This window comes from Anomaloglossus baeobatrachus, chromosome 6, assembly GCF_048569485.1.
Source record: "Anomaloglossus baeobatrachus isolate aAnoBae1 chromosome 6, aAnoBae1.hap1, whole genome shotgun sequence".
Taxonomy (NCBI): Eukaryota; Metazoa; Chordata; class Amphibia; order Anura; family Aromobatidae; genus Anomaloglossus; species Anomaloglossus baeobatrachus.
In genome coordinates this window covers 492,562,794-492,588,622 of record NC_134358.1, presented here as the reverse complement: position 1 = coordinate 492,588,622, position 25,829 = coordinate 492,562,794, and the positions used below count along the sequence as shown (strand labels likewise).

Genomic DNA, 25,829 nt, shown 5'->3' with positions numbered 1-25,829 from the left:
AAGCGAACAGACAAAAGAGAGGGAAGGGAAACCCTGTGTTTAGGGAAAGGGGAGATGATGATCCCTGACAAAGCCTACTGCTGGGCCCTAGGTTCCCTCACCACCATAGATAGGTTTCGCATCTATGCAACGAGCCGGATATCTGACCCTAGGATGACCCTGATCTGGGGCCTAGGTAGGGAGCGGATGGGATGAGCTCTCTGTCAACCCCACTAAGCACTAAAGAACACACAGGGAGAACAAACAAGGGAAAACCATAGACAACGTATATGTAGTTGTCTCAGGGAGAGAAGCTGCAACAAGCACCAAGATTCTCCTGATGTATGTGAGCCGCCTGCTTGCATTGAAGGTTGATAAAGATGTATCAAATATCACCAGCACCAAGTTATAGGAAGTGAAGGTATACATAGACAAGAAAAGTACTGATGAACAGCAGCTGACAGGCTGAACAACGCCCCAGGGTCCTAAATTAAAAGCATGAAAACCAAGTAGGAATGATAGAAAGTCAGGGAGCAGTTTGTGCAGCCAAATGCTGTAACCTTCTATAGCCAGACACCACAGGACTGTCTGTCACCTGTGACACTGTGGTATGGTATTGCAAACACATGAATAAGAACATCCAACTTATGGTTGGATGATGTCCCATCATTAGTCACCTTAACTGGTGAGTATAAAGAAATTTGTTAATTATTCGTTATCTTTGCAAAAACTTAAAAAAAATAAATTGGACAGCCCCTTGATTGGGGGCTTTCTGGCTTTTTATTACCAAATTATCACTCCAATTATTGTACAAATGTATCATAAAGGTATTTTGCACATAATTTTAGATCTACGGAGCTTGGGAAGAAAAAAGGTGTTCAAGGTTTTTCACATTAAGGGTATGCGCCTATGGAATTTTTTTCAGGTGGGTTATGCCCGGAATACAACTGAAAAACTGCCATAGAAAGTGGCATGCTCCCACTTGGAAGCCACCGGCTCTTTATCCTTGGAAGTTTGGAGTAGAAGACATTACACTGAAAGAATGACTGTGAAACCGCTGGTGAAGCTGCTTCTGGAGGCCACAGCCAATGTTTTCCTGAAGCGACCTTGCCTGGGAACACGGAACAGGTGCACCGCCGTAATAAATTTAATAAATGTACGTATTTTTACTTTTCTAATTCATCCAATTGAAAAGGGATAACATGTCAAGATTTGGATTATATTTAGCATTTACAGGAACAATAGTACGTTTGTAGTGGTCAAGGAAATAGAGACACAATCTGTCAATCTTAATTTGTTTCCTTTACATTGCAGAAGATATTAGTCTTTAACCTTTGGGATGACCTGAATAATGATTGCACTGATGCCCAAATGAATATACTATTGATTTATTAAAACAGGGGCACAAATGGGTTCACATATTGGTTCCCCTCTGTTATATGTATTGGCCTCGCTGTTTTTATGCCAGGATATGATGTAATTCCAGGCAACATCACAGATATGGCAGCTCCCGGGGGATCTGCGGTGCTGCTTCCAAGGTCTAAATAAAGCCGTACGAGCCATTCTATTGCTTGAGAGCCGCTACTTACTATATGAACTTTTGAAATGTTGCCTGGAACAAGTTAAGTGGCGTGTTCTTTTATTCTTTTTATTCTCCTTCATCTGGATAATGCATTGTCAATAACAAGTCTGTCCTTCGATCGCCCATGTTTTAAAATGCAGTTTACAATTACTGTAAACAAGTAAGAGCCTCTGGGAACATTGACTCTAGGGTGCACGTATCCTAACTTTCTTGGCACCGCACTTGCATTATATACAACGAGAGTGACATACGCTACTTAGTCATTTCAGGTTCTTTTATCATAGTAACCTTCATATAAATGAAAATCACTTAGCCCAGACACAAATCTGATTCAGGCAATAGTCTGATTATTTCTTTATATATTCTATTATGTTGCCCCAGAGGAGATCACTTAACATCCAATTGTCTGTAGTATATATCTGTTCTGTAAGAAACAGAATCCCTTTTATATTTCAATTTATATCACCTATTAGCTTCATTCTTATTCGAATTTTCATTATCATTTGTTAGGCTTCATTCAGACGATTTTTCTCATACGTCAAAATTTAGACCATTATTCAACAGTGTTTAAAATCTGTAATACACCAGTGATTTTTCAAGCCCTAAAGAAGCTGGGTGAAACGTGCATCGGGTTGAAGGTGACATGCAGCCTTATGCATTACTTATCTACAGCTAATTTGGCTACGCATGTATGCACTTTATTGCTTTGCTATATCTTTAGATTGTTTCATGGAAAGTAAATAGGACAGTCGGATTGGGTATTAGTATTTTATACAAACTTCCTTTTTCCTGACTTATCTCCTATTCTGATGAGAGGGGAAAAAGATGCATAGTAAAAATGTGCACACCCAGCTATTTATATACTGTATAAACATGGTTTTTATTGATGCAAAACATATAAGGATAACAAAAACAAAAGGTTAAAAACATGATTGACAAGAGAAAAAGAATGGATGAAATAGGGGATGGACATAATAATCCTGTACTTATCCCCAATGAAGTATCATGACACTGCTAACAGAATGCACAATAAGGGGTACTTTGCACACTACGACATCGTAAGCCGATGCTTGCAATGCCGAGCGCGATAGTACCCGCCCCCGTCGCAGCTGCGATATCTTGTGCTTGCTGCCGTAGCGAACATTATCGCTACGGCAGCTTCACATGCACTCACCTGCCCTGCGACGTTGCTTTGGCCGGCGACCCGCCTCCTTCCTAAGGTGGCGGGTCGTGCGGCATCACAGCGACGTCACATGGCAGGCGGCCAATAGAAGCGGAGGGGCGGAGATGAGCGGGAAGTAAACATCCTGCCCACATCCGTCCTTCCGCATATCCGGCGTGAGACGCGGTGACGCAGGTAGGAGATGTTCCTCGCTCTTGTGGCTTCTCACACAGTGATGTGTGCTGCCGCAGGAACGAGGAACAACATCGTACCGTCGCTGCAGCTACATTATAGAAATGTCGGACGCTGCACCGATGATACGATTACGACGCTTTTGCACTCGTCATTCGTATCATAAAGGATTTACACACTACGATATCGACAGCAACGCCGGATGTGCATCACTTTCGATTTAACCCCATCAACATCGCACCTGCGATATCGTAGTGTGCAAAGTACCCCTTAGTATGTATACAAGGCAGTGTCCACACATAAATAATTGAATCCCAAAACACCCAATATCTGTCTGTAGAGCCCCACCTTAAAGGTATTGTGGCAGTAAGTCAATAGAGGGTAGGTTTTCAACCTTTGTTTTTGTCAGCCTTATATGTTTTGTATCAATAAAAGCCAAGTTTACATATATATATATATATATATATATATATATATTATAGTGGGTACGGGGAGTATTCGGATCAATTTTTCTCTCTTTGTTTCATTGCAGCCATTTGGTAAATTCAAAAATTTCATTTTTTTGTCATTAATGTACACTGCACCCCATCTTGACAGAGAAAAAACAGAAATGTAGACATTTTTGCTTCCATCTGATAGTTGACTAAAGGAGGATATTACTTAACAAAGAAAACCCCTTCCCATTTTCAAGAGAAATATCACAAGACCTGAGAAAGAAAATAATTTCTTTACACAAGAAAGGTGAAGGATCCCAGAAGATCAGGAAAGTGTTATGTATCAGTTAGAATGTTGTAGCAAAAGTGGTAAAAAAGAGACATTGAGGCCAATCACGGAACAGAAATAGCATGCATCGGTGTTGACCACAAAAGTAGCATCTACTAAACCTCATGCACAAAAAAGTACGACTACAATTTTCCAGGGCTTATACTAAAAAAAAAAAAAAAAGTCTATACTCTGGGACTCTATACTCTTGAGAGATAAGAACAAGATAAACATTTTTGGAACTGATGACTTCAAAACTGTATGACCTCACAAAGGCGAGAGTACAAAGAAAAAACATTGTGCCTAGAGTGAAACGGGTGGTGCTTGTGTCCTTATGTAGGACTGCATGAGCGCTGCTGGTGTCAGAGAGCTACATTTCGTTAGCGGTGTGAATTCACAGATGTACTGCTCTATATTGAAAGAGAAGATGCTACCATCATTATGTGCCCTTGGTAGACGTGCACTTTTCCAATGATAAAGATCCAAAACACACCTCTGTTGCATTTCGGATGAAATCAGGGTGAAAGTGATTCAATGGCCAAATACTGTATGTCTCTCTCTCCAGCAACCAGGCTGTAAAAGGGGTTGTTCTTGAAGTTTGAAAAAAGATAGATGTTATAATATGTTACCACCTTGTTTCTTTCATGCCTAGAAGAATTGGTGCAATCCTTAAAAGTCATGGAAAAATAGTAGCAAAGTCCTTCTGAAGAGGATTCAATTGTGTACTAGGACTGCAAAGAAATCTATTGAGATACTGATGATTTAGTGACTGTCCTTAGACTGTATGTCCTTATATATTAAGGATTTCAGACACTAAACCACTAGTATCTTGATTGCTTTGCATACTGTCTATGTAAATTATCCAAGAAGAATCATGGGAAGAGTGCTGTGATATTTGCCGCAGGTGCAGTCAGGGTGCTCTGGAGCTGGCATCATCTCCACAATACGTATATTCTGGATTCAGCTGTAACAAGGGACACACAGGCATGTGCAAATAAGTACTGTGAATGGCAAATACCCTTAAAATATATTGCATCGGGAAATATTCTACCGGGCTCCAAATTCATTCCAAAAAAAGAAAGACCACCAACAAAAACGTATGCACCACATTTAATAAACCATCTAAATAAAGTAGCCCACAGGAGCCAATCGATCATTCTGCAGCAGTTATATTTCCACGTCACGACCACTAGTGACCTGACCGCAGGCCACTGATTACCTGCAAGGTCAGGCGATTGGTGGTCATGACGTCATTCATCAGAACAGCAGCGCAGGAACAAGGTATGACAGATTCCAGTGGTAAGTGTGGATTCTTTTTTTTTTTTTTATCAGGATGGCTTTCCACTGTTCATTTTTAAAAAAAGAGCAGAAATAAAAACATTTAATACTGAGCTATAATAGTTCTGTCTTTGCTTTCTCTCTTGTGCCAGCTCTTTGAGGTAGTTAATGTTACCCTATCGTTCGATGTCAACCCCCTTTACAAGTTTTATAACATGACTAATAATGTGAGCCAAACCAGAGAACGGAAGAGATGCCTGGATGTAGATTGGAAATTGACTTAAAGGAGTGGTTCACTAATTAGTATTCATAGGCACATCGATATTATCTTGAGAAACAAGGTTTCTCTCAAATACCTTGTGTTGTCAATCGTGTCTGTGAACAGTGCTATTGCAGTCTGCTCATCCCCTTCTCGTGACCCCCGGGCTCCGTGACTTCTGATGTCCGGTGATGTCACGTCAACTTCCAGTTGACGTGACATCACCGCGGCCGGCCCTAGTCTTCGTGAGTGACAGGGCTGTGGGCTGTTTCATTGCTCAGCATAGCTTAGCGTCACAGCCCAGCATCTCCCTGCTCATTCCTCCTTCACTGCAGAGCGCCTCAAGCAGGAGCAGTGACTCACAAAGACTTCGGCCAGCCACGGTGATGTCAGGTCAACAGGAAGTTGATGTGACATCACCGGACATCAGAGGTCATGGAGCCCGGGGGTCATGCGAGGGGGATGAGCGGACCACAATAGCACCGCTCACAAGCAGAATTGGCAAGACAAGTTATTTGAGAGAAACTTCGTTTTTCAACATAGTATTGATGTGCCTATGAAAACTAACTAGTAAACCACCTCTTTAAGGGGTAAATACCTCTAGGTGATATTAGGGAGCTAGTTTTTTTCCCCGGGCATAATAGCCGGGCCTATACGATTCCATACGTCAACTGGATTACGTGGGACATTTTAGCAGCATAGTTTCCATTATTGCTGATACAATTAACTGCACAAATGTAGGGTGTTGTGAGCAGAGAAATTCATATTATTCCACTGACAACCAAAAAGCATCTCGATTCTTGATCATTTACAATAATAGATTGGAAGGATTATTACTTACATAGTTCCCAGTAGATAACATTTTTTCAAATTCATCAGTCATCTTGTAATGTTCCAAAGCCATGAAAAGGGTATTCAGCACTATACATATAGTGATGGTCAGATCAGTAAAGGGATCCATAACCACAAATTTTACTCCTTTCTTGATTTGTAACCACAGAGTGCAACAATCCCAAATGAGAAACCTATGGGCAAAATGATACCAGCAAGGAGGACATTTCTGTCGGGATTCTTCCAACTCTAAAAAGACATTGAAATATAGAATATGTTTTTTTTATTGCATACATTGCATACATAAACATTTCACATATTTTACATTTTGAATGCCGATTGTCCACCTTTTAACACCCTTTTATGTTCAACAGAGACTGATTCTTTGCAAAACGTAACTTCATTGTGAATCAGAGTTGCACTACATAACAATAAATATTTTGCTGCTTGTAGCCACTACTAGGGGGAGCTAAATGCAAAATATCTAAAAATGTATTAGTTGTGTGCCACAAGCTCCCCTTCCAATTTACCTAACATGAATGATTCCTGTCAGCAGATCTTAAAGGGAACCTGTCACCAGATTTTGGCCTTCTAAACTAAAACTAGCACCTTAAGCAGCACCTGTGCTGCATTCTACAAAGGTGCACGTTACCCATGACGCCCCCTGTAGACCCCAAATATACCTTTATAAAATCTCCCGCCATGTATGTAAATTGTCCGATTCGGTTCAATGGGCATCCTAATCTGCGCCTCCTGTCCCTTCTTTCACCGTCCTCTTGTGCTGATTGACATGGATGATGCCTTGGGCACCATCAACGTAGGCAGGCAAAATCTCGTGCCTGCACAACCGGCTTGCACAGGTTCACTTCGCTCTGCCCTATTGCGGGCAGGTGCAAAAACATAGGTGTTCCTGCGCAAACTGGTAAGCTCTCTGCGCAGGCAAGAGATTTTGCCCATCGACATTGATGAATCAGGTGATGTCATCTCCGGGCAAAATTTCTTGACTGCGCAGAGAACTGACCAGTTCGTGCAGGCGCACCAATGTTTTCGGCTCTGCCTTTCTAAAGGGCAGAGTGAAGTGCACCTGCACGAGCTGGGAAAATGGCTGCACAGGCGTGAAATTTTGCCCACCTATGTGGATGGCGCACGAGGCATCGTCTACGTTAATCAGTACAAGAGGACGGTGAAAGAAAGGACAGGAGGCGCAGATTAGGACACCCATTGGACTGGAACGGACAATTTACATACATGGCAAGTGATTTTATAAAGGTATCTGTGGGGTCTACAGGGGGTCAGGGGATAACATGCACCTTTATGGAATGCAGCACAGGCGCTGCTTAATGTGCTAGTTTTAGTTTACAATTCCAAAATCTGATGACTGGTTGCCTTTAAGATACCTTTTATGCCTGAGCCAAGGCTAAAAGGTACAGACAATACTAGATATGTAGATGGCCTCATACATCATAATAGTAATATTAATAATTACTTTTTCTGTATTGTCTAGAAAGCATTGGTATTGGGGAGTTGGTGTTTAGGCCATTGTTAGCTATCGAATTTAAAGTATTGATGATTTTATTTTAATTTTGTATCATAGGTAGTGATGAGCGAGTACTAAAAAGCTCGGGTGCTCGAGGCTCGGGCCGAGCATCCCAAGATACTCGTGTACTCGGCCCGAGCACCGAGCCCAATGTTATCCTATGGGAGACCCGAGTATTTTTATGAAATGACCCCCGGCAGCATGTAGAAACCCTAAAAATGTCACAAAAGTCTCAGAAGAGTGCTCAAATGACATGGCAACAGCATGGGGAAGACCCCTTGAAGCATTTATCACTCAAAAGTCACAGCTGTGAACAATTTTGTCCACGTTTTACGCCATTTTTACGGACTCACCAGAAAACCTTCAAAAATGACACCAAAATGAATTTTCATGGCGGAAATGTTAAGGGCACATACCCAATAGTGAGATAGAGCTGGTGTATGTTACTTTTGGAGATTACATGAAAGATTTTACGTGAAAACATTGTGTGGCACTCCGATGTCCCTGAGAAGAGACGTACATGAAGGCCTCTTGAGTCTAATGTGCCCATTTTGAGGAAGTGAGTCTTTGTAGTATTTTCCTTTGCCAGGGCAGTCCAAAATTGTGAGGTTTACCAATGCCTCTGCATACAGACGTGCATTAGGGCCTGTAAACCTGAAGTGCCCATTGTAAGGAAGTGGGTCTATTGTAGTATAGCCCTTAGGCAGGGCAGCCAAAAATTGGGAGGCTCCACATTGTCCCTGGATAGAGACGTGCATGATGGCCTGTAAACCTGAAGTGCCCATTGTAAGGAAGTGGGTCTACTGTAGTATAGCCCTTAGGCAGGGCAGCCAAAAATTGGGAGGCTCCACATTGTCACTGGATAGAGACGTGCATGAGGGCCTGTAAACCTGAAGTGCCCATTGTAAGGAAGTGGGTCTATTGTAGTAAAGCCCTTAGGCAGGGCAGCCAAAAATTGGGAGGCTCCACGTTGTCCCTGGATAGAGACGTGCATGATGGCCTGTAAACCAGAAGTGCCCATTGTAAGGAAGTGGGTCTATTTTAGTATAGCCCTTTGGCAGGGCAGCCAAAAATTGGGAGGCTCCACATTGTCCCTGGATAGAGACGTGCATGATGGCCTGTAAACCAGAAGTGCCCATTGTAAGGAAGTGGGTCTATTGTAGTATAGCCCTTTGGCAGGGCAGCCAAAAATTGGGAGGCTCCACATTGTCCCTGGATAGAGACCTGTTAGGTTCTTAGTGCGTCCGTGCTTGCATTTAAAAACCGCACATGTGTGCCTGTTGGTGGCAGCGTTCAGGTGCACTTGTGTGCATTCTGCACAAACTTGGATATAACGCACAAGTCTAGTGAATACACATCAGCACAGCATTGCAAAATGCGCAAGGGCGTTGGCAACGAACAAGGAAGTGGACGTGATGGTGGTGCAGGCAGAGACCGAGGTCGTGTGCAAGCTCTAATTTCGCCACAACAAAGGGCCACATCTACTCGCTCGCACATCCTGTCCCAAATTCTTGGGGACCGCAGCAGTACACCGCTCTTGAACCAAGACCAGTGTCGACAGGTTGTTAGTTGGATAGCGGATAATGCTTCCAGTCAGATTGGCACCACCACAAACACTCTGTCTTCCACACGGTCAAGTGTCAGTAGCCGTGATACTGCACCGCACATTTCAGAACCTGATCCTCCTTCCTACCACGAGGCCGAGTACACGTCCACGGACACTCGGAAGAGCTGTTCACGTTTCCATTCACACATTCTGGCCTCTCGCCAGCTCCTGTTGAAGTGGGTCATGACGAGATTGTATGTACAGATGCCCAAATATTTGAGCAGCCACGTTCTCACGAAGTTGGCAATGTGTCTCAACAAGGGGTGGACGATGATGAGACACAATTGTCAGGAAGTCAGGAGGAGGAGCAGGGTGCGGAAGAGGAAGACGACGTGGTGGATGATCCAGTAACTGACCCAACCTGGCAGGAGGATATGCAGAGCGAGGACAGCAGTGCACAGGGGGAGGGAGGCGTAGCATCCCAACAGGCAGTAAGAAGCAGGGTGGTGGCCCCAGGCAGAAGTCAGGCAACTGTTCCCTGGAACAACAACACGACACAAGGTGCCTGTACAAATGTTAGGTCTTCCCGAGTCTGGCAGTTTTTTAAGTTGGCTCCAGATGATTCTAAAAAGGCCATTTGCAACACCTGCCATGCCAGCATCAGCAGGGGTACCAAAACTAGCAGCTTGACCACCACCAGCATGATCAGGCACATGTCAGCCAAGCACCCGACTTTGTGGGTTGTACAACAGAGTCGAGGAGCAGTGCTTGCTGATGTCAAGCCTCCTCCGGCCCTGCACCAGCAGTTGCCCATGCAGAAATAACACCATCATCAAGCACGTCCTTGTCCCAGCGCAGAGTTCAGTTATCCATTCAGCAAACCTTTGAACGCAGGCGCAAATACACTGCCAACGCCCCACATGCCACACTTCTAAATGCTAACATTTCGCGACTGCTTGCGCTGGAAATGTTGCCTTTTAGGCTGGTGGAGACAGAAGCATTCCGTGACCTGATGGCGGCAGCTGTCCCACGTTACTCGGTCCCCAGCCGCCACTATTTCTCCCGGTGTGCCGTCCCCGCATTGCATAACCACGTGTCGCAAAACATCACACGTGCCCTGAACAATGCTGTTTAAGCCAAAGTCCACCTAACCACAGACACGTAGACAAGTGCTTGTGGGCAAGGCCGCTACATCTCGTTGACGGCACACTGGGTTAATATTGTGGAAGCTGGGACCCAGTCTGAGCGAGGGACGGAACACGTCTTTCCCACACCAAGGTTTGCAGGCCCTATGTTACGGGGGGCTGTCTGATAATAACCTAAAGGAGTATCAGACAGTCAGGGTCCACCGTGCAAAGACTTTGCTGCAGACTATGGCAGAGTGCAATACCTCTGTTAACTCACAGAAGGATATAATAAGTAAGTAAAGCAATTCCTCCCTTACTTGGAGGGTGTGTGGAATGATCTCTGTTAATAATCACAGAGACAAAGGCAATGTGTGCGAAATGGCACCTGCCTAGGTCCGCTCTTCTAGTGGTGCAAAAGAGATGAACAGCAGCGTAAGCCGCACAAAGCTCCTACCTCTGTTCGCTCCCCTAGTGTGCGAGGATACGAACAACTGCCAGACGCAGTATAAGGAACGTTACCCTAGCGGCAACGTCCACCTACGAGTCGAATCACAAGGCCCAGCCAGACCATGTGCCTCAGGCACCTGCCTATGTCCGCTCCCCTAAAAGGTAAGGATACGGACAGCAGCCGAAGCTGTAAGGTATAAGAACGCTACCCTGCCGGTAGCGCTCACCTAGCATAGACAGAGGAATGCCTAGAGGAACGCGCACAGAGCGTCTACTCTTATGCATGAACCAAGAGGACTGAGCGCCATGCGGCGTGTGTCAGGGTCTTATATAGACTCTGTGCCTCATCCAAGATGGAGGACACCAGAGCCAATCCGCTGCCAGAACGACAGGAGTGACGTCATGCTGGCCTATCACCGAGCAAGGCGTCACAAGCACATGACCAGCGACCAATCGGCATAGAAGGTGTCAGAGACATGTGACCTCGTGTCAGCGATGATGTCACCCGCACATGTGCAATGGCTCCAAGATAGGACTTAGTCTCCGGCGCTCGCACATGTGCAGTAGCAAGAAATCTGGACTTAGTCTCCAGTGCTCGCAGCAAACGTAACACCCTACCTCAATCAGGGTTTCACCTACACTCTACAGCTCCGGAATGTCATGCTCCTCAGCCTCCTCCTCCTCCTGCGCATCCTCATCCACTTTACCCTCCACACCAGTCCCAAGCTGGAAGGACTGCAGCACTGCCTCGGCGAAGCGGCAACAGGCTGTGCTGAAGCTAATCTGCATAGGTGACAAACCCCACAATGCAGAAGAGGTGTGGACAGCTCTGAAACAGCAGGCAGATCACTGGCTCACACCTCTGAACCTAAAGCCAGGAAAGGTCGTGTGTGACAATGGCCGGAACCTGGTGACGGCTTTGAGGCGAGGCCAGATGACACATGTTCCATGCGTGGCCCATGTGCTCAATCTCGTGGTTCAGCGGTTTCTAAAGTCATACCCAGAGCTGTCTGATCTGCTGGTAAAAGTTCGCCACCTGTCTGCACATTTTCGAAAGTCACCTACTGCTTCAGCCGGCCTTGCCGGCTTTCAGCGCCATTTGCATCTTCCGGCTCACAGACTGGTGTGTGATGTCCCCACGCGTTGGAATTCAACTCTGCACATGTTGGTCAGGATATGTGAGCAGAAGAGGGCAGTTGTTGAGTACCTGCATCACCTAAGCCGTCGGGAAATGGGTCAAACTCCACACATAACACCTGAGGAGTGGAGATGGATGTCCGACCTATGTACCATCCGCCAAAACTTTGACGACTCCACCAAGATGGTGAGCGGCGATGAGTTGGAGCAAGAAACAGTAGTGGGTGTGGGTGATAACACACAGCCCAGCCTCGTCTCATCACAACGTGCAGTGGAGGACTATGACGAGGAGGAGGATGAAGACATGGAGCAACTCTCCGGCCAAATTGAGGATATGACATGCAGTCATATCCTCGGTTCAGCGTGGCTGGCCAGAGGACAGGGTAGATGATGAGGAGGAGGAGGAAGAGGACAGCATGTTCAGTCATCGTGTTGGTCAGGATACTGAAGTGATGGCTGTTAAGAGTCTGGCGCACATGACTGACTTTATGGTAAGCTGCCTGTCTCGTGATCCTCGTATTAAGAACATCTTGGCCGACAATCATTACTGGTTGGTAACACTGTTAGACCCACGCTAAAAGGAGAACTTTATGTCTCTTATTCCCGAGGCGGAGAGGTCAGGCAAAATGCAGCAGTTCCAGAAGGCCATAGTCACGGAAGTAGGCAAACCATTCCCCTCACAAAACGCTAGCGGCATAGGTCAGGAATCAGTGGACAACCAAGGCGTACAGCCGAAAGGGGCACAAGTCCAATCCGCCAGAGGTAGGGGAACAGTCTTTAAGATGTGGGACAGTTTTCTCAGCCCCTCACATACCACAACCCCTGAGGTGCGGGGTAGTGCCACAAGAAATTCTAAGTTTGCCCAGATGCTCAAGGAGTACCTTGCAGATCGAACAACTGTACTCCGACATTCCTCTGTGCCTTACAATTATTGGGTATCCAAGCTGGACACGTGGCATGAATTGGCTCTCCACGCCTTGGAAGTCCTGGCCTGCCCTGCCGCTAGCGTTTTGTCAGAGCGTGTTTTTAGTGCCGCAGGTGGAATCATTACAGATAAACGCACCCGCCTGTCAACTGAAAATGCTGACAGGCTGACTCTGATCAAGATGAACAAGGGTTGGATTGGGCCAGACTTCACCAGCAAATGACAGCGGAATTTAAAGTTTGTAACGGGAATTTGCCATGTACCTCCACTCACCCATGGGTACACACTTCTGGACTTTGGCTAATCGCTGGACTGCTCCTCCTTCTCCTCATGCGCCACCATGATGACCGTTACAATAGTTAGGCCGTTGTTTCAGGTATACCCCCAGTGGCAAATTTTTTCGCCCATTCTTTCAGAATGGGCATTACAACGACAGGAGACCCGCTCCTTTGCAATGGGAACAATGTTTTGAGGCCCTCATGCACGTCTCTATCCAGGGACAATGTGGAGCCTCCCAATTTTTGGCTGCCCTGCCAAAGGGCTATACTACAATAGACCCACTTCCTTACAATGGGCACTTCAGGTTTACAGGCCATCATGCACGTCTCTATCCAGGGACAATGTGGAGCCTGACGCTGCCACCGACAGCCACACACGTGCGGTTTTTAAATGCAAGCACGGACGCAATAAGAACCTAACAGGTTTTTTGGAGCGACAATTACTGAGAAGTTTGACACTATCAGACACTGCTGACTGACGTGTATTATTCACTAGACTTGTGCGTTATATACTAGTTTGTGCAAAACGTGCACCTGTACGCTGCCACCGACAGGCACACACGTGCGGTTTTTAAATGCAAGCACGGACGCAATAAGAACCTAACAGGTTTTTAGGAGCGACAATTACTGAGAAGTCTGACACTATCAGACACTGCTGACTGACGTGTATTATTCACTAGACTTGTGCGTTATATACTAGTTTGTGCAAAACGCACACAAGTGCACCTGTACACTGCCACCGACAGCCACACACGTTCGGTTTTTAAATGCAAGCACGGACGCACTAAGAACCTAACAGCTTTTTAGGAGCGACAATTACTGAGAAGTCTGACACTATCAGGACTGTTTTAGACTGTGTATACCAGCCCCAGATATGATGAAGGCTGGTATACGGTAACCACTAGGAATGGCTATATACCCTGCCTGCCTGCCTGTATACAGCTACAATAGTACTGAGAAGGACTCTTCTGGTCACTAGCCTGTATTCCGACCTGGTTATACCCTGCCTGTATACAGCAACAATAGTCCTGAGAAGGACTCTGCTCCTGTACTCCGACCTGGCTATACCCTGCCTGCCTGTATACAACTACAATAGTCCTGAGAAGGACTTCTGGTCACACTGTTTGCAGCCCTGCTCCGGAACTAACTATAAAGGGCCGCAAACCTTTCCCTGAAGCAGCGACACTCTCCCTGCACTGACTGTCTGGATGGCTGTGTGCAGAGCACAGCGCGCCCGCCGGTATAAAGGCTCAGTCACGCTGTGCGGGCCGGCCAATCACTGCAATTCCACAACTAACAGGGCTGTGGCATTGCAGTGGTCTGCCAGCCAATCCCTGCATAAGGACTGGCTCTCAAAAGAGCGCCAACATGCAGAAATGAAGACCACGAGTACAGCATGAGTATCGCGAGATTACTCGGTCCCCGCCGAGTAGCCCGAGTACAGTGACACTCGTGCAAGTACCGAGTAGTGACAAGCATACTCGCTCATCACTAATCACAGGTATATTTTTTACTTCATTTATGATTTATGGGATTGAAGAATCCATGTCTGAAAACAGTCTTAAATGATGTATGGCGTTTAGGTTTAGAAAGTCTTTGCAAATGCACAGACCTGTCAGGTTTTTAATCACTACAAGATAAAATAGTCATGCCTATCGTCAGTAGAAAACACTTAAGATTTCATTATATAAACCGGCCAATTACATGTGACTTGCCAGAAACGCCAAAGACTGAAGCTTCTGAAAATTTGATTTACAAATTTAGACAATTTAACCCTTCACGGCCTGTCCATGACGGCTGCTTAGTCTGCTCCATAATCATTGTCAGAGAAATATATTGAGTGGTGGTTTGTTCTTGTAAAGGCAAATTTACAGGGGGCGATGATTGCCCAAAAGACTATTCCAATGAATTTTCATTCCCAATCATTGCCACTAGTAGACATATCTCGAGATAGAACAGCCAGCAACAAAACACCCGTTTGTCATTGACCACATCTTGTATGCAGACATAAGAATGATTGTTTATCCATCGATATTGAAGAAAACTATGCGGAATGAACAAGATGTAAATGTATTAAATAGCAACGAAAGACTTTGTATATCATCTGCTCCCAATACTGCAGGAGGTCTCGATCTTCCATTCATCCTCTGAATTCATTGAATATTGGGATGACCGAGGTAGCCCAGTTCAGGGCTCATTTAGGCTGGTTTCAGACGTCCGTGTTTCAGGTACGTGTGACACGTTTTTTAACATGGATGCCACACGTACCCATGTTATTATTTGCTGTTACTCAAACGTCCGTGTTTTCACATGGACCGTGTAACCTCTCATGACCCCGCACGCACACACGCAGGCATGTCCGTTTTTTCACTGGCAGCACGGGTGTCACACGGATCGCACACTGATATGATCCGTGTGACATCAGTGTGACACATACCAGAGAAAACACGTTTTTTTTAATAAAAAAGATTTTCTATATTTACCTTTATCTAGCAGTGCTGTCTCCGGCTCTGCTGCCTGCCGCTCCTGATCCCCGCTCATTATACTCACTAAATATTTACTGTCCTGTGGAGCTGGAAGCAGGAGCAGCGCTGGGGACTTCAGTGCCGGGGACCGCATCGCTGGGTGAGTATACAGCAGAGTGTGTGTGTGTTCAATGTATACATGCATGTGCGCTATGTGTGAACTCTGATGAATCCGTGAAGCTGTAGCGCGGGAACGCTAATAACCTCCTGGATATCACTGTGCTTGCAGAATACTCACCTGTCCATGTGACGCCCTGGCAAAACCAGGTAGTCACAGATGACTCTACCCCCTACCAAGGGTACAGGAATCACCTCCTCCTTGGGAATTAACACCACATCTCACACACAGGAATACCAGCCACAAATCCTAGTCGCCCCCCCCCATGACAGCCAGGACACACCAGTGGGCGGGACCAGGCGGATAGGAACGCCCACCTAGGGGTCTTGAGGTGACAAGGGGTGGGAATCAGTCAGTTGAGTTCAGTTCAGTTTTAGTTTGGAGTTTGAGTTGAGTGGAGTGTGGAGTGAGACGGAGTCAAACAGTGAGGAGTCTGACAGTGGAGCTGAAGTGCAGTGTGGTCAGGGTTGGAGCCCTTGGACCATGGGAGAACCGACTAGGTGGCAGACGGCAGTGTAGGGCCACAGGCAATGGAGATCCGGTCGCGGGAGACCTGAAGTGGACCGGGGCAGGGTTGTAACCCGCCAGTACCGACAACGGGAATCCGGTCCGGAGGCCGTGCACAGGCGGGGTACCTGGACCCTAGGACGAGGCAAGCTTCAGGCCCCTTGTTAATTGACCAGCGGGGCAAGGTACCAAGCCTGGTTTCTGAAGAGAGAGAAGCCCAGAGAGAGCAAACCCGCAGACCAACACGGGGGATAGGGTGTCCGCCAAGAACCCATTAAATCCCACGGGTCAGAGTTTGCGGGCAACGGCTCCCTCTGCGTACAAAGCTGCAGGGAAGTGGATTTCTCCCGTTTCAGGCAGGTTTAATCAACACACAGCAAGACACAAGTGCAAGAGGAAGGGTCCCTACTTTTCTAACCCGTGTGCGGGACCAGCACACCACTCCAGAGGCAACCGGCATCTGGCCTTGGTTTACAGTACAGACTCTGTGTGGATTATTCCTACCCGTGAGTACACCGGTGTCATCCGGTCCAACCTACCGATGCCGTCCCAGCACGGCTCCCCACCTGCACCCGGGCCCCGGGACTACACTTCCCCTACCCGTGGAGGGGATACCCCCTTGCTGCCCAACACCATCGGTCCCAGACACTGGCCCTCAAGAGGCAGCAGTGATGCCACCATCCCATCACCACAACCCACGGGTTGCATCACATACAAAAGACTAACTCCCCTGTAAATACCCCCTTTTTCACTGTTGCGAGGACGGGTGGTTGCACAAGCCCTGAGTCTGGTCACCACTCGAGCTCCAGACACGATCCTGGATCCGAACGCCCTCAAGCAGCCCCTTTACCGTAGCGGATGCGGCACCCCTCAGCGACATCCACGCAGTGCTATCCTCGGCGGTGCTGTGCCCGGCGCTGTCCGCAGCGCTGCTCCAGCTTCCAGGTCCTGAGTGCAGTGAATATTTGATGAATATAATGAGCGAGGGTCGGGAGCAGGAGGCAGTAGAGCCGAAAACAGCAGGTAAATATGGAAAATCTTTTAATTTCACAGACCCGTGTTTTCTCCGTTACCTGTCACACGTATGCAGACATGAATGTCACACGTGTGACACACGTATGACCATAACCATGCATGTGACTGGTACCTCATAAAACACAGACATCTGAAACCGGCCTTAAGGGCGCTTTACACGCAGTGACATTGCTAGCGATGTCGCTCGTGAAAGCACCCGCCCCTGTTGTTTGTGCATCACGGGCAAATCGCTGCCCGTGGCGCACAATATCGCTAGTACCCGTCACACATACTTACCTTCCTAGCGGCGTCGCTGTGGCTGGTGAACAGCCTCTTTTCTAAGGGGCGGTTCGTGCGGCGTCACAGCGACGTCACACTGCAGGCGTCCAATAGAAGCGGAGGGGCGGAGAGCAGCCGCATGAAAGTCACGCCCACCTCGTTGCCGGAGGATGCAGGTACGGTGTTGTTCGTCGTTCCTGGGGTGTCACATGTAGCGATGTGTGCTGCCTCAGGAACGACGAACAACCTGCGTCCAAAATCAGCAACGATATTTGGGAAATGAACGATGTGTCAACAATCAACGATTTGGTGAGTATTTTACATAGTTAGTGGTCGCTCGTACGTGTCACATGCAACGACATCGCTAACGAGGCTGGATGTGCGTCACGAATTCCGTGACCCCAACGACATCTCGTTAGCGATGTCGTTGCATGTAACGGGGCCTTTAGTCTCAATAAAAACAATGGAGCAGTAGCGTGTATATGCGACCACGCCACCCTATCCAGTTTGACCTCACCGTGGTGATGAAGAACAGGGCATCAGGACCCTCATTTTAGTAATTGGTGGAGGTCTCTGCAGCGGGACTTCCAATGATATCACATTTATTGGATAGTTTTAAAAAAAATGTTTGAACTGTAAAACAAAAAACAAATTTACATTCTATTTCCTGGTTCGTATTGTTGTCGATAATTTAACTTATTTCACTAACAGTTAGTATTCCTAAATGAATGAAAATGTCATTATTATATATAATTATTTATATCATTTAGTAGTTAGGTGCAGGACACAGTTTCTGCATTTCCTGCAGGTTTTTTTTACCATATTTGCTACACATAGAATATTCTTGGCAATGACCTAGTGACCAAAAGTTTCTTCACTGAATTATTTACATTTCTACATAAACTATTTTGGAGAGCGAATTTCTTGCAAATCTACTCACTAAGGCCTCGGTTCTACTTGCGTTTTGCGGGGACGAGTACAATCCGATATAACTTTGGACTCTCTTGCAAAACTATGGGGCAGTGTCCACTGTAATTGAGTTCTCATGTCACATTGGCATGAGAAAAGAATCGCAGCATGTTGCATTTGGCAGCGAGTCTCGGCTCATGCACCCCCATACAAGTCTATGGGAGCATATGAAACATCGCACTGCACTCGCATGTCATCCGACCGCAGTGCGATGTACACAGAGACATGACGTGGAGGAGATGGAGAAAGTGCTCCCTCCTTCTTCTCCACAGCTGGGACCCAATTGCAAGATCGGATCACAGTCGCATGACCTTGGGCTAACGCCCACAGCAGAGGGTCATTACCATATTGTTTCCGATGCTCTCGCATCAGAAGCTATGCGCAAGTGGAACTGAGGCCTAATTGTTCATCTAGATGAGAGTATTATATGAACGATTTTGGTCTGTGCTAAAATCTGATAGAACTCGGGCAGGACAGGGACCAATGTTAGTCAATTGCGCTCTTCAGAGGAGAGTGTTACCAAGTGTCTACATGAAAAACTCTTCCAGTTTTTCATTGAGTCAAAAAGAAAGTTTTCGAATCATCGGTATTTCGACATTGCAATTATCAACATAGGTACATGTCGTATTTGGTAAAAAAACTGACATACAGTATGGAGGAGACATGGATGGGATATGCAGTGTCACTGGAGTGCCCAGGGACCACCAGTAACACCTGACTCTGGGGGCCACTGATCAGCTACATGTACATATGTACATATCACATTACCCTCACTCACAGATTTACCTCTACTTCTATACAAGACACTGGGGAGTTTGTTAATTGTATGTGAAGTATATTGTGCCAACTATTGAAGGGGTGACAGTGACCCCCAGTGAATTCACTCATACCTCTCTGGGTCCGTCCAAACCTGGATACATGGATGGACTATAGATGACAATATGGCAAAAAATTACCCATTTTTTATGGATGAAAACGTACAATATTTCATACCCCGCCTTATCCTCACTTTACAATCTGAAGTATAACTTCCCAGCATTTTTCACGTCACGTTTTCATTGATGTCCTGCAGCCAGGTCCAGGTGTGATCAGTAAGTACATATATATATACTGGCTGTTCACAGCCAGCTAACGCTCGGCACGCCCATTCCTATGTAATTAACGCTGCTGATGATTAATTAAACTAAAGTTAATAATGACAACATTCAGTAGCGTTGAAGTGGTTGAATTACGTGTAAAGGAAGTTGATAATTGTCGACTGGCAACGAAAACGTGACATGAAAAATGCTGGGAGATGCAATATAGCATTATGCGGCCTTTGTAATTGGCTTAATCAGCTCAGCTTGAGATGTGTGAGTGTGCAACTCCCAGCATTTTTCACGTCACGTTTTCGTTGCCAGTCGACAATTATCAACTTCCTTTACATGTAATTCAACCACTTCAACGCTACTGAATGTTGTCATTATTAACTTTAGTTTAATTAATCACCAGCATTGTTAATTGCATAGGAATGGGCGTGCCGAGAGTTAGCTGGCTGGAAACAGCTAGTAGTTACATAGGTTGCAAAAAGACTTAGGTCCATCTAGTTCAACCTTCCTCCACCAATTATATATTTTGCCATTAAATCATTTATAACCGACAATTTTTGTTGTGTGTACTGAGGAAATCATCCAGCACGTTATTAAAAGCTGCTATAGTATCTGCCATTACTACCTCTTGTGGTAGGGCATTCCACAGTCTGACTGCTCTAACTGTAAAGAACCCTTTCCTATTTAGCGGCCGGAATAGCCTTTCTACCACTCGCAGTGAGTGCCCCCTGAACCTTAGTATTATGTTTGGAAGAAATAAGTCATGTGCCAGTCCTTTATATTGACCACACATGTATTTATACATATAAATGAGATCTCCGCTGAAACGTCTTTTTTCTTCGCTAAAAAAATCCAACTTTTCCAACCTGTCATCATATGGGAGGCCTTCATTCCTCGCAATAATCTATTTGCCAGTCTTTGAACTGCCTCTAACTTCTGAATGTCCTTTTTAAAATGTGGAGCCCAAAACTGGATCCCATATTCCAGATGTGGCCTTACAAGTGATTTATAGAGGGGTAACAATACGTTGGGATCATTTATCATTAAAGTCAACGGTTCTAGAAAAAGTTTTTTTGAAGGTGGTGAGTGTGATTTATGGCTTTATCTCCATTTTCTATAAATGCAGTTGTCTTTGCATATAACCTGTAGAGAATTCTCCTCATTATACAGATGCTTACCTTCCATGGCGTTGGTGAGGACACTCACTGCACTCACTGCCCGCTGTCTCTGAAACGGCACGTCCATGTACTCTACGGAGAGCCGATGAGGCATCAGCAGCTGCATCTTACTCATTTCAAGGTCCGAAGGAGACACCTGGTAAATAAAAGAGTGAATTATATATCTGATGCACTATAAACAACAATCACAAAAGTCTTTTTCATTATGTATATACCGTAATCATATTGTATTTTTAGCTGCTTTAAATACCACGTGAGGATTGGATATTTTAGGCGATAGATTTGTCTTTTCGTTCTGGTAAAACGTGTAAGATTACATTATAATGAAAGTTTCTACGCGCATATCATAAAACATATTACACGTCTGTCATCCCTGCTATCAAATATGTTCCAATTTCTTAGAACTCTGAGCAAAAAATTCCAAAACCGCCATCATGTTATCTGAGCACTCAGAGGGGCATGGAGAGCTCTCAAGTGTGATATAGAATTCAGACTAAATATTTCTAGGAATCAGATAACGAAAGGAAACAAAGACAAGCATTTGGAGAGACGACAAATAAAGGATGATGAAAACATTGTCAAGTGTTTTGTTTACACATAAAATTGAAGGTATGATGATCTTTTTGTCATTAGCGTAGCGCTCAAGCTAAATTTTTAATGCCAACATTTTCCTGTGGAGATTCCCCTCATGTGTTTTGTTTTGTTCTGTTTGGGCACATAGGCCATATACATTTACATTGGACCTGGCCCTGCTCTTTTGTGTCCAATTTTATCATGATCTTTGTATGGACCATTTATAATTCTAACACATCACTCTTATAATGGTGCCTATTATGTTCTATGCTGCTGTGGTGCCCCTGAGGCTTCATTTGCTACAGAGTATTGCACATTACTTTAGGTGCGATATTCGCCTCGGGTAAAGAGGGGTGTGTTCCACATTCATACCTTACATAACGCTTAGGAGCCTTTCCACAGGGGGTGGCCATCACGAAGCATGGGACTGTCCCGGTCACTAGGACAACCACCTGGGGGGCGGGTTCCATTTGGGGTAGAAATAGGAGCAAACACACAATCACTAGTTAGTCTACCCGGGACACCAGTTTTGGGACATGACACCTTCATCACTTTCTTCTCTCCTCTGGACGGGGCCTGCGGCTTGGAGCGGAGCACTCAGCCAGGTTCCTGATGGCAGGAAGGGCAACTCTGAAATAGGACTTTCTTCTTCTTTCAAAACCGGTGACTTCTAACTTATCCGGGGTCGACGGAGCCCACCACAGCGGGTGACCAATACTATCCGGGGGCGAGCGGCACAGCACAAAGAGTAAAGACACCTGGAACCGCAGCCACTGACTCAGACTCTTATTACCGGCACCGCCACCCTGCACCTCAGTGCCAACCGCCATCACTACTCTCCTCATCATCCTGGGGAGCAATATTATCTCTGGCTGCTACTACCATTCACCCCGGAGGACAGCGACAGCATCACAGGCTAAATCCTTGGCTGCATACCGCAGGTGGCGGTACGACATTCATCCTACTACTACCCCCATCATCCTCCCTCTTTATTGGTGTACACCTCGGACCTCGGGGCACGAAGCCAGGCAGGCCACCGCAACATCCCAGATCATCACACCAGCCCGGTGACAAGTAACGCAGGTATGAGACACCCTGTGCCTGACATCCCCCTGCCCCCTGGGTGCTACACTGCCTCATATACAGTGTGTCCAACCATATCCTGTCCACCGCCATTAACTTGAGAACGGCTGCATCTATAGGCATAGAAGTGGTGTCTAGGTAAGGTGTTGATTCGTATTGAACTGATGATGTCCTACAAATTTATAATTCACTTTTTTTCTCTATCTTGTTCCGTTTTCGAGATAAAAATGCTAACTCCATTGTTTTCCACCAGGTGGTGCTCTAGATGGTTTCATTGAGTAGTGCATGGCTACTTTACTGTACCTAGACACCACTTCTATGCCTATAGCTGCTGCCATTCTCAAGTTAATGGCGGTGGACAGGATATGGGTGGACACGACACACGGTATTACCTCTCCATATCATCCTATAGGATTGGTCTTTTTGTATTTTGTCTATCATATTTTTTATCTTTTGCATTGTTGTATTTATGCATTCTGCAATTGTAATGTGGTACGAGTAAATACAAATTTTAACACCGTTACTCCACATTTTCCTCTTTGTTTCCCCATGTGCATGGACGAATGACTCCTAAGGCTACTTTCACACATCCGGATTTTTGCTCTGCGGCACAATACGGCGTTCTGCAGAAAAACCGCAACCGGCTTTTGTAACGCCGGTTGCGGGTTTTTTTGCATAGACTTAAATTAGTGCCGTATTGTGCCGCAGGGGCTTGCGTTCTGTCCGTTTTTTGCCGCATGCGGCGGATTTAGCCGATGCGGCGGCCGGATAGAACGTTCCCTGCAACGTTTTTTGCTCCGGCAAAAAAAACCGCATTGCGCCGCATCCAGCCGCTGCGGCGCATTTTCAATGCATGCCTATGGATGCCAGATGCGGCGCGGTGCGGAAAAAAACGCATCCGGCCGCCGCATGCGGTTTTTTCCACTGCGCATGCTCAGTAGCGTGCCGCAACCGGAAAAAAACGGACCGGCCGCATGTAAAAACTTATGCAAAGGATGCGGTGTTTTCGCCGCATCCGTTACATAGGTTTCACAGCCGGATTGAGCCGCACGGCTCAAACCGGATGTGTGAAAGTAGCCTAAGACAAAACGGCATACAACCCAGAAATGGAATATCAACCAAAATAAGAATACACAACACATCTACTATTGTACTTCACTAGGTAGGCAACAAATACAATTTTTGAAAAGCTACAATTAAAGGGTTTTTCCATTTTCATCTTTCCTGAGCTCATGGGCTTGCGGATGTTGAAAATAAGTGCAGCAACATTTACTAAAGCTCTGAATGCTCCACACTACAGCAAAGCAGGTGGCAACGAGAGTGAGATAGACTCGCATTATGCATTTGTTTTGTTTAAACATTCCTGTTCGTAGGAGGGAAATAGCTGCTATTCTAAGCCAGTAGGGAGCATATGCCGGAGCGAGCCGCACTCGTGTATGTAATCAGCTCCCACCTTCCTAAACAAACACACAAGGCTGGATTTAAAGCACATGCATGGGATTAAATGTACATCCAGGTGGACGACAGGAGTCACAGGACTAAACGACTAAAAAAAAAAATAAAATAAATATTGACATAAAATCCCTTTGTTATATATGGCAAGAAAAGTCTAATATTGAGACTATACATGTTTTAATGGGGAAGATATAGCATTTCCTTGGTCTATAGTTGTACAGTTTCCAGCTGCTTCTGATCAATTCCACTTAGAAAGCTGAAAAACTCTTTACCCCGGCAGTCTGCTTACTCAAATGACAAAAGTATAAAAGTATCTTATACATATATAATCTTTAGAAATGTTAGTGCTGCCGGTAGGGGGCATAAGAGGACGTTCATTCAGTACATCATACACTAATTGACAATAGGGCTAATGCACAAATCACTCTTCTTCTGATGTGAAAAGACACCTGTCACATTGAAAATGTTCAATCTCAAACAGCAGGAACCGGAAAAGATGAACATATTGATATATAGTGTCGTAGAGAAGAAATTAGCACAAATTGTAATTTTTGTATTCCAAATCATGGTTCATTTTGGGACTAGGATTCCAACGGGTGGTCTCAAAAAGTGACTGACAGCTGCTTATTCATCACAGGTGTGTCACGGACAGTCAGTCATGTGGTTTCTGGCTATGGAAGGTCACAGCCTTTGGCTACGCAAAATGCTTCCTGACTTTCTATTGCTCCTGCTGTCAGTATTCATTGGTATAGGTAGATTTCCTGCTTCATCTCTCCCGATTTGGACCCAGCAGAAGTTTGCCCTCCACCCAGCTGCTGATCATCAGTATTCTCTTGGTGCTTAAATACTCCCTTCTTCCCTGGAGTTGTGCTGGTGATAATATTCAGTTCATTCTACCTCTGGTTGCAAGCAGGTGGCTTGCTCTCATTTGCAGTATCATTGCTGAGGCTTTGCTGAACTTCTGCCTGTGTCATCCGTGGATAAGTGGTTCATGCTTTTTTTCCCCCGTGTGTCCCCCATGTGTCTTCCTTTAGCGTTTAGTGGGGTTGACGAAAAGCTTATCCCACCGATTCTCTATTTAGGGTCCAGCACTAGGGATACTTAGGGTCAGGGATCCGGCTCAGCACATAGGTGAGAAACCTATCTAAGGTGGTGAGGGACTCAAGGGACCAACTGTAGGTTTGGTCAGGGGTCACCATCTTTCCCTTCCCTAGACACAGGGGTCCCTTTCCCTTACCTTTTGCGGCTCTCTTGACACTTCCCTTTACCTAATGTGACACTATGTATGCAAACTTCTATAGAAAAGGTTGTCAGGCCAGGAGGCAAAACTATACTTGGCACCATGAAATGCCAATCGGTCCTACTCATTATTCTAGTATAAAAATCAAACTTCTTATTAAGGTTGATTCACAAAAAGCATATTTTGGCTGCTTGTTTTGCCCTGTTTCTTGTTTTGTTTTTTTTTTTTAAAAATTCCTTGTCAGACAGGCTTTAAAGTCTAGAGTGAAATTTAAAAAAAATATCTACGTACACGGCACACTGTTGTTTGGTATCTTGTAGCATTTTTTCTTCTTCAAAGAGCAGAATCTTGTTATGGTATTTTTGTTTGGTAGTTTCTCCATAGAACGTGTGACAGTGATTTCCATTTTGGAATATGGCACCAGCAACTGTTTTGTCTCCTGCATGGTGTTTTTCACATACACAATTTTTCTGTTGGTGTGTTCAATGCACAGTGAATTTCTGTTCACATTTCTAAGAACATACATTTTCTACACGCACTGACCTTGGAGATAACACAGTATATAAATTTTCTCTTTAGAAGGAATGCAGAGCTCATTATTTTTGCTTTGAAACCAAAACAAAGCTCATTATTTTTGCTCATTGATTTTTATTCATATATAGATAAGAAATGTGCACACATACACTCATGGCAGTGAAACGTGCACACATACACCATGGCAGTGAAACGTGCACACATACACCATGGCAGTGAAACGT

General features: G+C 45.5%; 1 protein-coding gene across 4 annotated transcripts in view; it reads right to left on the bottom strand.

The window, feature by feature from the left end:
• The window catches only part of LOC142243464 (sodium channel protein type 5 subunit alpha-like), a 587,685-nt gene that overhangs the window by 214,408 nt on the left and 347,448 nt on the right, over window positions 1-25,829 (bottom strand). For all 4 annotated transcript variants that reach the window (XM_075315409.1, XM_075315410.1, XM_075315408.1 and 1 more), the window contains exons 13-14: window positions 20,721-20,856; window positions 6,056-6,294 (exon numbers count right to left, since the gene is read on the bottom strand). In XM_075315409.1, coding sequence (XP_075171524.1) covers window positions 6,056-6,294; window positions 20,721-20,856 — 375 coding nt within the window. The remainder of the gene's footprint in view (window positions 1-6,055; window positions 6,295-20,720; window positions 20,857-25,829) is intronic.